The 12,604-nt window shown below is 39.3% G+C and overlaps 1 protein-coding gene across 5 annotated transcripts in view; it reads right to left on the bottom strand.

Moving 5' to 3' along the window:
* The window catches only part of PRPS2 (phosphoribosyl pyrophosphate synthetase 2), a 28,230-nt gene extending 15,917 nt beyond the window's left edge, over positions 1-12,313 (bottom strand). Inside the window, exons 1-2 of one of the 5 annotated variants that reach the window (XM_082063563.1) lie at positions 12,081-12,313; positions 1,272-1,455 (exon numbers count right to left, since the gene is read on the bottom strand). In XM_082063563.1, the coding sequence (XP_081919689.1) occupies positions 1,272-1,455; positions 12,081-12,202 (306 nt within the window). In that variant the 5' untranslated portion in view covers positions 12,203-12,313. Of the gene's footprint in view, positions 1-1,267; positions 1,457-11,784; positions 11,934-12,080 lie in introns of those variants that run through there. The other 4 variants (XM_082063561.1, XM_082063562.1, XM_082063565.1 and 1 more) reach the window with 4 other exon arrangements.
* Positions 12,314-12,604: the final 291 nt, after the last annotated feature.

Here is a 12,604-nt window from a genome sequence, read left to right as displayed (position 1 = left end):
AATACAAAATGCAGCAGAAATGAAGTTCCAAAACAGGTAGGCAAAGAATAGGGATCTATTATCTAACTCCTGAATTCCATTTTTGGAAGTATAACAAATGGATCTTGATAATATTAGTTTGGTGTTAAAGAGCCTGCAGGTGAAGAATGAGTTTACCAGAAATAACGAGTTTACCAGTTTTGTTCTTAGACACCACAGGCTGACCATTACATATTTTGTAGTATCTGTCATTATTTTTAGCTTCTGTATTACTTCTTAGTCCTGTTATATTTTATATAAAAGAATGTAAAGAACAGAAGTCTTTCAGGATGGTTTGCCTGATGCCCAAAGTGAAAGTGAAGGTGCAGTCCAATTATGGGAAGCATTGGAGAGGGGCAATTTTCCAAAAGCACAACCACTGCAATCTTAAAGCCCAAATTCATATTTCTTCTTGTTAGCTCTTTTCAAGTAAGTTTAGGTAAAAGTAACATTCATGTGACATATTAGATGTTTTTTTCTATACATGGTAGAGATGGGAAAGTTTAGTTCTGTATATTTTAAAAGCAAACTCACTGGCCAAAGAGAGTTTGTTGGTGTGTTATCAACTTGGCTGAACTGGTGTATTCATCAATTATGGCAGAACAAATTCAGGAAAAGGGCACTGAGATCAGAAGATCAGTTTGCACACAATTTATGGTCTGCATCAATAAAAATAATTATTACAGATATAAAAACTTTTTCTTTAATCTGTCTTGCAGCATAATGTTTTTATTAATGACTGTTATGCATTGCAAATTTAATCAGTTCCTTCCGTTTGGCTGTCAGTTTAACCACATATGGTAAAGCTGACCTACGTAACGCTTACAGCACTTCAAATTTAGGACTTAATTACATGCAATTAAAATGTTTTAAAGGGTATGCTCTCTTCATATATAGGAGTAAAAAAAAAAAAAAAAAAGAAGCTAGAAAAAGCAGGAAAAACAATCCCATAAGGTGAGGTTTTTCTGGCAGAGTACTCTGCAATATACCACACACAGAGGATATACCTACTTTTTCAAAGTGGAGGCATGTTGATTTTCAGAACACTAGCAAAAAACATTTTATTGTCTCACATTATTCACTTATGGATTGTAAAATTGAACATTTTAACAACAACAACAAAAATGGATAAAAAAGCAGCAAGTCTTTCAAATATCTTAAAAGTTTATGAAAATATGCTTCATCTCCAAAAATTTCAAGTGAACAAGCTGAAAAAAAAAAAAGCCTTTGAAAATTACACAGTTCTTACCTACCTTGTCTTTCTTATCTTGCCTGGCATATGGAAAACATGGAATTACAGCAGTCACTCTAGAGGATGATGCAATCTTGCAAGCATTGATCATGATGAGCAGTTCCATTAAGTTGTCATTTATTTCTCCACAGCCACTCTGGATGATATAAACATCTTCTCCTCTCACACTTTCACCAATTTCTACACTGAAAGAGCAGGAGATGACCATTTAAACACTTGAATTATTGGAAAAGCATTATTAAAAAAGAGAAAAAAAAACAGTTCTGTTTTAAAAAACTCTCATTGGTTTATCCCCATTTAGAGTAAGATTTTTTTTTTACAGTGATCTGGATAACTGTCCCCTTGATACAAGGTCTATTTCAATATAAGCCAGCCTAAAATTTACTTCAGCCCAGATATCATCTTTGTAAGGTCAGCACCAAGCAACATGCAATTATGGCTATAGCACCTATGTAGCTCACATTGTTATTAAATTTGATAATGCTTTTTTGGTTTAGTCTGTATATTCTGTGTCGTTGCCATCTCCCAAGGAGATGGCCATTTAACAAACGACTTGGCTGATAAGTACAGAAATAATAGAGCCAACTTTACACCATTAAATGCTACCTTGCATTAAAATACCTCCTTAAAAAGAGCAACTATTTTTCTATGATAATTAAGATACTACTAAATTCGAGAAACTACTGTGTTTTGGAAAAGATAAATATCAAATCACACCCCAAAACCAGAAGTTGGGTTAAAATTTACATCTTGGTGTTTAAGCAAAAATATCTTTGAGAAAAGTTAAAAGGGCTGCCCATCAACAGTTCACCATGACTCAACAACTCACACTACACCAGTTGTTCTATTTGCTCTAACTATGCTTCCATGCTTTGGTTCCTTATGATAGTATCTAAGAGTTATTTTATTCTTCCACAGATTTGAAATGAAATTCTGGCACTGATCACTGCTCACACCACAGAATTAAAAAAAAAAAAAAAAAAAGCAAAAAAAAAAAAAGCGCTTTTAAATAAACAGGAAAATTAAAACAAAACACCTGAATGTGGATTCTTTTTCAATTATAGACCCAAGCAAGAGAAATCTACTGTTGACCCACACTAACTTTTCTGTTACTCCAAAACTCAAAACTTATATATAAAAGTAGGAGACTAATCTTCATTTTCTCTAAATCCATGTACAACATACAAGAAACATACAGACTTTCTAAATAATGAGGCAATGAGACCTTTCAAACCCATGCTCTGCTAAGTCTTAATTATTAAATGCTAACATATCTTTGGCCCTTCTTTAAAAGGCTGCATCTATACCCAAGGCACAAATAAGCACAAGCTTCTGGCTGGAAACCATTCAAATGGCCCAGGTGTGGGTAGAATAATTTCTCTGATGGGTCCTTCAACACTGAGGCTTTTTCTAGTCAAACACAGCCCAAACAGCTTTCGTTTATCAGCTTTCAGGGTGTTGTGTAAGACTTATTAGCTTTGTGTAGCTTCAAAACACAGAAAGGAATTTACTGCTCAAAAACATCTTAATTATTACCATCAAGATAGTTGAGTCCATGCTCTCAGCTCCCCTACTTGACTTCCTTGCAATCCCAAACAAGCTATAAAAAGTTTTTGTCTTAATTTTTGTCCTTAAAATGAATACATTTTTCACATAAGAATGCTACTAGCAGGATTTCTTCAGGCCAAAAGAAAGCAAACGATCTGGCAAAGACCAGGATCTCTGAAAGGACAGAGGTAGACATTGTCATCTGCAGATATGCAAGTGTTAATACAGAAAACCTTTTGGAGGTTTTCATCATGGCAAAAAGATACAATTTTTTTAGCCATAAAACTCACTCCACTGTCTTAGTTTGCGATCAGTGGAATAAAGCTGTTCAGAGAAAACTGTTTCGATCACAATATTTTCTTAGTTTGTTTTCCTTTTTGGAGCTGAAAAACTTTCGGTCAACATAACTTAAGTTCAGCAAGACACTAAGCATATTCCATAATTGGAAGAACTGGTGAGGCTTAATTAGAAGCCCTGGCAAGAACAGTTCTGGTATTGGAATATCAGAGTTCCACTTCCCAGAATAAATGAAACCAAATAAATAAACAAACAAACAAATAAACTTTTTGTTGCTTCTGAACACACAAATCCAGCTCCAACTAAAGCATCATGTTGTGATAGGACAAGAGGTAATGGTTTTAAACTAAAGGAGGGGGATATTCAGGCCAGACATGAGGAAGAAATTTTTTACAATGAGGGTGGTGAAACACTGGCTCAGGTTGCCTGAGAGGTGGTAGATGCCCCATCCCTGAAGACATTCCAGGCCAGGCTGGATGTGGCTCTGAGCAACCTGATCTAGTTGAAGATGTCCCTGCTCATTGTTAGATGAGCTTTCCAACCCAGACTATTCATATTCTATGACCTAAGTGCATGCAATTCGGCTTTTACATAGGAAAATATGAGTTCGCTACAGAGATGTCTCTTTGTCTGCTGTATGGGAAAAGCTGTGTGGCTGATATGAGGGCCATTTTTTTCTAAATACAAAAATAGAACTGGTATCTTAGACTGAAATTTAATCTTGGAAGACACGAAAAAAAAAAAAGCTGATGTTTCTGATGTTCCCTTGGAGAAATCTTACAAAGATGCATGTGAGTCTCTGTTTCACATGAAATGGGGTAAAGAAAACAGTTTGTTCTATGAAGTAAATAATTGAAAAAAATCAGGAACAAATCTGGAAACTTTTATATCAGTGCTATATATATCAGGGATGAACAATTCAGCACTTGGCTGTAACATTTCCCTCCCATCTCCCCTTCAGCATCCTCCAGCTCTTCCGCTGCAGTTGTCTTGGATGAGATACGACCTCATGATATCTCGTGTACCCTGATTCCTTCAGGTTCAGCTGCTGCAGGGTCTGGGAGCTGCATCACCCTCACTGGAGTGGATGGTTATGGTGTTTGCAGTTCCTTAATTGTGGAGTAGGCAAGCTCAGGTGATAAACTGGTGTTAAATCAGCTGAAGGAGGTAGGGATTAGGGACATGATGGATGTGAAGTGTCTCTTCATACCACCCTGCTGCTGAACGAGTGATTTGTAACTGAGGTTGTGCTCTGCCTGTGTCAGCAAGGGCATCTGTTTCCCTTGCTCTCTTCTTGCTTACACTGTTGTGAGCAAAGGGAGGTTGGAGATACAGAATTTACCAGCTTCGTTGAATAAGATAAATCTTGTTTCTGGATTGCATGTTTTGTGTGTTTTGTTTTTATAGGGAACCAAAGTAGCAGCAAATATGGTTATTTATCACATTTTTCGTTGCTCTAATCAGAAATGGCCCCAAATGCTTCAAAGCATGTTTTAAGACTTCCACTTTATTGTCTTTGCAGCATACTGTGTATTTTTTTATCTTTAAGTAGATGCTAAATCCTTGAAATTTAAAAAAACATGGACCCGTTTGAGCCTGCTGATCCCACATGTCCTTAGTTGCAGAGTTTGATACTCAGCCTTTAGTGACTCTCTGCATGTGCTCAGGCTTGTAAGACCTTTGTTTCTGAATTTCTGAGGGTTCCTTTTGGACTGCATGTTGCCCAACCCAGAGTGGCTCAAGTGAAGGTGTTTTTCTCTTAGCGTGGCAGGCTGTGTGCCAGAGTGGAGGGTAAGAAGGTTTTTCCCATCTCGTGGTGCTTACCATGCCAGTGCTCACCATTAGGACAGGTCATTTGCCAATGAAGATCTAGATGGGGGTTGCTCTTGGAGCTGTTCATCTAAATGGAAGAGCCTAGAGTTGAGGGGATACTATGAGTGCCAGGAGATATGAGATACCTATTGATTTAAAACCAACTATGGCATTTTAATTATATTTTTTAATTGCTTTGGGCTTTGCTGATACCCACTGTGTTATATAACGTCACAGTAGTTGAAATATTTGCCCAGTAAATTGGAGGTCTTGTGTTAAAAGGCCTTACTCTGCAAAATGCATTCCTAATGCTAAAAGGTCAAACACACCCCTCTGCTAAGGGCTTTCCATTCGCTGAGTTTCAATGAAATGCAAATTCAGTGTGTGGATTTTTTTTATCACTTTTGAGATATTGATTCTTTTTGCACACTGTACAAGGACTCTAGACCTTAAATTTTGGCCTGTTCTCTAGTTATTCAAAGTGTCCGAAATACACATGTACTTTATTGGCACCTAAATTGCTTGAGAAATCTTCAATAAGTATAGCTAGAAACTTAATCTTTGAAAGGGTACATAGAGACCTTTTAAGTGCATTATTTGAACAGGATCCCCGTTATAGATTTACATTATTTACCGTTTTAGTCTGGTTCTGCATACTTATTCTCCTGTTTTCTTTCAACTGTTGTTTTGTTTTGTTTTTCAGTTAAGATGTACAAATTTTAAAATCCCATTGCTAGAAGTTATTAGGAGTAGACTATAAATCTAACTCAGAAGGAGCTTAGCTTGCCGCTAGTCCTGATTTTGAACTTTGCTTAATGAGTGCTTCAGCCATTAAAATATGTTTGTAACAAGGGTGGGTTTTGAGCCTTATCCTTAATTCATGGTAATTAGTCTATCCAAGTTTCTACTTATTAAACTGAATTCTCAAATTAGTCTTTACAAGGTGAAGGCAGATACCAACACTCAAACTCATTTTTCATCATGTCCTGTCTTATGTGTATTTTTACTAGCTGGAGACTTGTGCTTGTAGATTCCATGCATTTGGCTCAAATAAATTTAATTACATTTGTAGGCTAGTAATTTCTATAATTTTTACTTTAAAACACAGTTGTGTGGTTTCAGGGCTTTTAATCTTCAGGTTCTGTTGACTCTTCTCAAATGAGAAGTTTATTTAAACTGAATGTTACCAAATAGCTCAATTTCATTAAATTGCATAAACCAAACAGAGTTTGTAATCTTGAGGCAAGAGCTTAATCCTGTGTCCTTCTGTGTCCTCACTATGTGAAACTGTTTAAATAACCCCCCCAAATGGAGTGACAGTTAATTAGGCCACGATATAGATGGTCTAAGTGGAATTTAGTAGTAATATTAATAAGAACTGTCACAAACTTTGACTGTTGTTATCTTAGTGTTTTCAAATAGATTTTTGAGGTACAATAGTTTTTAGTCTCTTACTGTTTGTCTGTTTAGAGCTGAATGTGTGTAAAAAGAAAAAAAAAAAAAAAAGCCTGGGGAGAGGGGCAAAAAAACCCCCAAACAAAACAATCCAAAACACCTCCACCCCCCAAAAAAACAAAACCAAACAAATAAACAAAACCCAACAACAAAAAACACCAACAAAACCCCAATGTGGTTTGCACAGGCCATGTCATCTGAAATACTGGCAGCACAATGACTGATTATCTTTCACAGTGCGGCTTCATGAAGGTAAAATAGGCAGCTGTGTGTCTGTTGGTTGAGTCTACACAATACCTCTCAATATCAATCAATATCAATCAACATACACAGTGAGAGATACTCATCTGTTGCACAGCTGTCTCCAGCTGATTGGGAGAAGAACTTTGTGCAATAATTACATTATGTTTTTATTTGGCACCTTTAGTTATGTTACTCTTGAGTGCAATGTAAGTATTAATTTAAGTTTGATTTATTTTAGTCTGTTCATAACTTTGGTCTCCGCAGAAAAGGTATTTCTATATACATCTACACATCCATTCACATTTCAATGTGCCAAATAAGGCCTGAAAAGCATAACCAAAAAAAACAAACAAACAAACAAACAAACAAAAACATTTCAAATGCACCAAGAGAGAAAAACGTATAATTTCCATTTTCTAAGTTGTTTACAAGATGAAAAAGTTATTGCAATGTAAGAGGCACCACTTCAACTCCATTGTATTAACCAGATCTATATTTATCTCAAAGTATATTCCTTGACCTTATGAAACCTGTTATTTCTTAGTGGTGTACTTAGAAATGACTGTTTTTTAAAGGAGCAAAACAACTCAGTGTTATAATTCAGGCTTCTCTGTGTACGTAATGTACATTATGTTCATGTATTTTTGTAACTCAGTGAAGTATATGAAACTAGTGGTAACTTTTTATCTTCTACTAAAATCTTATTCTGCCTGCCTTTGTCACTCCAATAACATCCTATCCTAAAAAATGATGGTGTTTACTTCTGTCTTTTTCTATCTTCTTCTCCTTTGTAATGACTTCCAGGTTAATTTCCAGACCTGGAGTGCAACTTCACAGTCTCGAGTTTAAAGAGGTACCATAGAGCTTTTGCACATGGTGGTGTTTGTCTTCGGAGCTATTCCAAAGATGTCATATGTGACAAGCCTTGTTATTAAGCAAGTCTGTGTAACTGCTGAGTCAAGTGGCTATTGTCATTTTTCAGAGCCCTCATAAGGATAACCATGAATCAATAATGATGACCAAGGTTGTGCCCATAACCTAGCGGGTAGACAGAATCACAGAATAGTTTGGGTTGGAAAGGTCATCTAGTCCAAACCCCTGCAATAAGCAGGAACATCTTCAACTAGATCAGGCTGCTCAGAGCCCCATCCAGCCTGGCCTGGAATGTCTCCAGGGATGGGGCATCTACCACCTCTCAGGCAACCTGAGCCAGTGTTTCACCACCCTCATTGTAAAAAATTTCTTCCTCATGTCTAGCCTGAATCTCCCCTCCTTTAGTTTAAAACCATTACACCTTGTTCTAACACAACAGGCCTTGTTAAAAAGTCTGTCCCCATCTTTCTTATAAGCCCCTTTAAGTACTGAAAGGCTGCAAAAATGTCTCCCTGGAGCCTTTTCTTCTCCAGGCTGAACAGTCCCAACTCTCAGTCTGTCCTCACAGCAGAGGTGTTCCAGCCCTCTCATCATTTTTGTGGCCTCCTCTGGACCCTCTGTAACAGGTCCATGTCTTTCCTATACTGAGGGCTTGGTGTTTCTGAAACAACTCAGCTTCAGCGGCTAAATAAGGCTGCTGGTAGGGAGCCTCCAAATTCACATGTGCGAGGCAAGACTTTAGTTCCCTTCCTCATGGATCTGTTGAGAAGATCTGCAAGAAGACTCATTTCAGCCAGGGCATCTGACAGGAAGAGGCAAGGAAGCTCATGGGAATGGGTGGGATCAGTAACTGCTTCCACTGGGAGAGATACGCATAAGAGAATGCCACCTATGACTTCAGTTTCTCCATTTTGAGAATAATAGATATTTCAAGGATGGAGTGAAAATAAATAGTCTGTAGAGAGGCAAACATACCATACATTGTAGGAAAATATATTTATTTAATAAGTAATGTACATTCAATGTTTGTTTTAAATCAGCTGATTCACCAAAAATACCTGCACTAGGATATAATTGTGTATCAACTATAAGTAAATGCCATCTTGGTGTATTTGGAGACAATTTTAGTGAAAAACCTCAGACTGTTTATCTAATATGTGTATACTTCTGTTACATGTCTGTCAAAAGGTTTCATGATGTAGAGGCTACAACAGTCATGCCTGTTTAAGGACTTCCATTCCTTTCCTCTACCTCCAGCCTGCCAAACTCTGCTCATGATGGTTGCTTGTGGGGTTTGAAGAAGATAAACTGGCTGAGCCCCCACTGAAACACTAACATTTTGCCAGATAAGTGAGAAGGTGGTGCTACCCCAGCTCCTACCATGACACTGCAGTTGGCACTTAATTGACACACAAGCTTTAAACACTAAACAGAGTTATCTTCCACAACCAGGTATTACTGAGGAGCTCTCTCGCTGCTTTAGTTACAGTTGCTTGACTTCGGTAGTCAGCTGAAGGAAAGAATTCCCATTCAATTTAGATGGAAGGAGGAAGAAAAAAATTGGGGCAGTAGTCAAATCTACCAATGATTCCCCTTGCTTTCTCTAGCACAGACATTGCGTTTCTCAGTTACAGACCTGTGAGCTCACTTAATGCCTAAATCAGAAGAGAACTGTGATATTACTAGAAACACTAGTCCAGTATAAATTAAAATGAGAAGCCTTTCCCATTTTAAATGTTCTTGAGTTGGGAATGTACCTGCCTGTTTAGCCACAGTGCTTGTCAATGGTGGTCCTATCCCTGGATAACCTCGGGGTACAGCTTCAGTTCCTCAAACCCATCTGCTAAGGATTGAGACTGAGACCTAAAGCCTGTTTGAGCTGAAATATAACGCAAAATATTTAATGACTCTTTCCTCCACTCTATCCTGCAAGCCTGACTAACTGCAGTTCTCAAGTAAAGGGTTTCCAGCTAGGACCCTTGGACAAGGATTTAAGCCTGGGGCTGCACACATCAATTTACACATAATTTACATTTAAGAGAATGCAGCACCCAGCAAAACAGGGATATTTTTTTCTTTTTTTAAACAAAAGGTGAATCTTCTCTCCAACTTGCCAACTTAACAGATCTGACAAAGCACAAATTTGTTCCCCTCAGGCCCAGGCTTATCTGTTTGCACAGGGGTTTGCCCTAGTGCCATTGGAAAAGTTTAAAGTTCTTTGAGCATTTTTACTATCAGGTTCTAGTACTCTGCAATACTGCAAATGTATTTTGTAATGCAAATACACTTGCTTATAAATTTTAAAATGCAACAAAAATGAGGAAAACAAAAACACTATGCTGGAATGTATTTATATAGGAGGAAATAAGTTTCTGCTTGCATATATACAAGAAGAAACTTTGCTATATAGACAGAAAAATCCAGATGCCTCAGGAAAGGACCACCACAGCACAAATATCTTATCAACTTCAGGTGTGGTTTAAATTCAAATACATTGTTGAGGAATTCTCATATTACTAGTGCTGATTTTTTTATTAGCAACATAAGTGTACAAAACTGGAAGGCAAACAAGCTGAAATAAGTTGCTAAAGAAATTGAAAAGATTAGCCACTTAAAACATTATGTAGTGGGTACAACGGTACTTCCTTAAAGGGGAAACAAGAACTTCATTTTAGAATATCAAAAGTGTGAAGTTGTAAAAAAAAGTAACTGCTTAAGTGTTTCATTTTGGTTTATGTGTTAAGGCATTTTAAGTCCAGGAAAAAAAAAAAATTAAAAAAAGACAATGTCAGCCTCACAGTATTGCAACAGAGGCAACCAGAAATAACATTTAGATTAGATATATTCCTCATATCTGCACCACACTACATCCCAGCTTGCCTAAGAAAATAAGCTGGCACCATTAGATTAGCCAAACCACTAACATGCAGTCACCACTACCTACTTGTTTAAAGGCAGAGGCCAATATTGCACACCTGGAAAAACAGGAGATTTTTATATCCTGAAGCCTAGAATTTAATGAACTTATCTCACAAAATAAATATCCAAATTTTGGAGATAAATTTCTACCTTGGAGGAAATCTAAATCAATTAAACTCTGCTTAAAACATAGCAAATAGCAGAACTAAAGTGTATCTGGAGAACAAACACACACAAAAAAAACCCAAACAGATGCAAGTTAAAAAGAAAGTCATGCAACCAAATACACAAATTTTATCATGCAGAAAAGAGATCAAAGGGCAATAAAGTGACTATGGGGCTGGAAAGACTTGAGAGATTTAAACCTTCATTTAATCAGGAATGAACAGAAGAGTTAGGATGTGCAAACATTAAGTAGCACAAACATCAATGGAAGAGGGTTTATAGTAATGCCAGTGAGCATAACTAGAACAAGAGCAATTAAACTGAGAATGCAAAAACATAGAATAGAAGGACAAGCTTTGTGAAAGCAATTTTAGAATACACCACATTAATCCTTCAAAGGAAGTAAAGAAAACATGTTGGTTCAGGAGATTCAGAACAAGAACTGAAAAAAATAAGCATACAATAACCTCAGAGACGGGCCAGCTACTTACAGTTGGGAACTTCTGTTTCAAAATCAGCTGGCAGCCTAGTCTCATACACCTATATAAGAAAGCAGTTGCACAGTCTTACCAGCTCATGGGATGAACATGGAGCTGTCACTTAAATTCAAAAGTCTTTATTAAAAATTAGTAAATAAAAGATGTCAAACTAGCAAAGAGAGGCAATATTTGTAGGAAAAGCAATAGCAACCACATTCTCAGAGGGTCAAGATCAGCAAGTTGTCCTCAAGGTTTCATGAAGGATTTTTTGCAATGTTATCAGAGTCACTGTCTGCATTTGGTTGGCCAGGAACCTAATACTGCACTTTGAGTAGTGAGCCAAGGCCATCCTAACAGCTGTATTATCCTTATGTAGGACTGACAGTCTTGGACTAAGGAGAGAGCTGTACAGGAGCTGTAACTGGTCCATGACACACACAACTGGTCGCTGATGTAAAATAAAGAAAAGTTGCAACAAATTGTGAGCTGTGATTTGACCCAGGCTCTTTTTCAAGTGTCCAATCCACCATCACCACCCTGTTCTCTTATCCACTCACATACAGACCTACTTACAAAACTGCAATTGTAATTGTAATTCATAAAATGAAGATTATTTTATCTTTACGGAGAAAAAGCTGATCAACAGTTTAATAATGTATCTGTGAGCAGGGGTATGAGCCTCACGTTGCAGACTGGCTGCCTGTTGCCAATAGCACACTCAACCCACCGGAGGATGCTCCTCACCCGGCCGGGGGCCGTGCCACCTCTTCCCGGGAGCAGCGGCTGCCGACGGGAGCGCTCCTGAGCCGGGTCAGCCCAGGCGAGCCAGGACAGCTCCTCCAGAGCGCTTGTGCTCCGCCGGCCCCTTCCGCCGGCAGCAGGAGGGAGAGCCGAGCTGGGAGACCGGGCAGGACACACCAAACCATCCCGTACCCCGGCGGCTACAGCCGCACCTGCTGAGGGACACCCATGTGCAGCGCTGTCGCCGCCCGCCCGCTCGCTCGCTCGCTCCCACGCACCTGGTCTCCTGATTGCTGAATTTCTTGGTGACCACCTTGCCCAGCTCCAGCCCGAGCCGGTCCGCCACCCGCTGGGACAGGTCGCGGTGGGAACTGCCGCTGAACAGCACGATGTTCGGCATGGCGGGAGAGAAGGCTGCGGGGAGAAAGAACGCAGGGACCACGGCGCGGGGGCGCAAATAACCGGCGCGGCGGGACCGCCCCCTGCCCGCTGCCAGGAGCAGGGAGGGGCGGGGCCGGGGCCGCGGCCGGGTGTCACAGGTAGCACTGGCGCCCGTTAGTCGGCCGAGGGGAGGCGCTGAGGAAGGAGCAGTGCTCGGCCGGGACATTTCCCTCCACCTCCTCCCCGAACCTTCCTGCCCAGGAAGTGCAGGAAGTGCCCCTTGCGAGTCAGCGAGCTGCCGTCCTGCCTCTGAAGCAGGGTTAGGCTCGGCTTTAACTCAGGCGGGCACAGCTCTGCCTTTGCTTCTCACAGAATCACAGGATGGCTGGGGTTGGAAGGGACCTCTGGAGATGATCTAGTC

Source organism: Streptopelia decaocto (genome assembly GCF_964273445.1).
Source record: "Streptopelia decaocto genome assembly, chromosome: 1".
Classification (NCBI taxonomy): domain Eukaryota; kingdom Metazoa; phylum Chordata; class Aves; order Columbiformes; family Columbidae; genus Streptopelia; species Streptopelia decaocto.
Note: the sequence above shows the minus strand (reverse complement) of the source record. Positions and strands in the feature narration are given on the sequence as shown.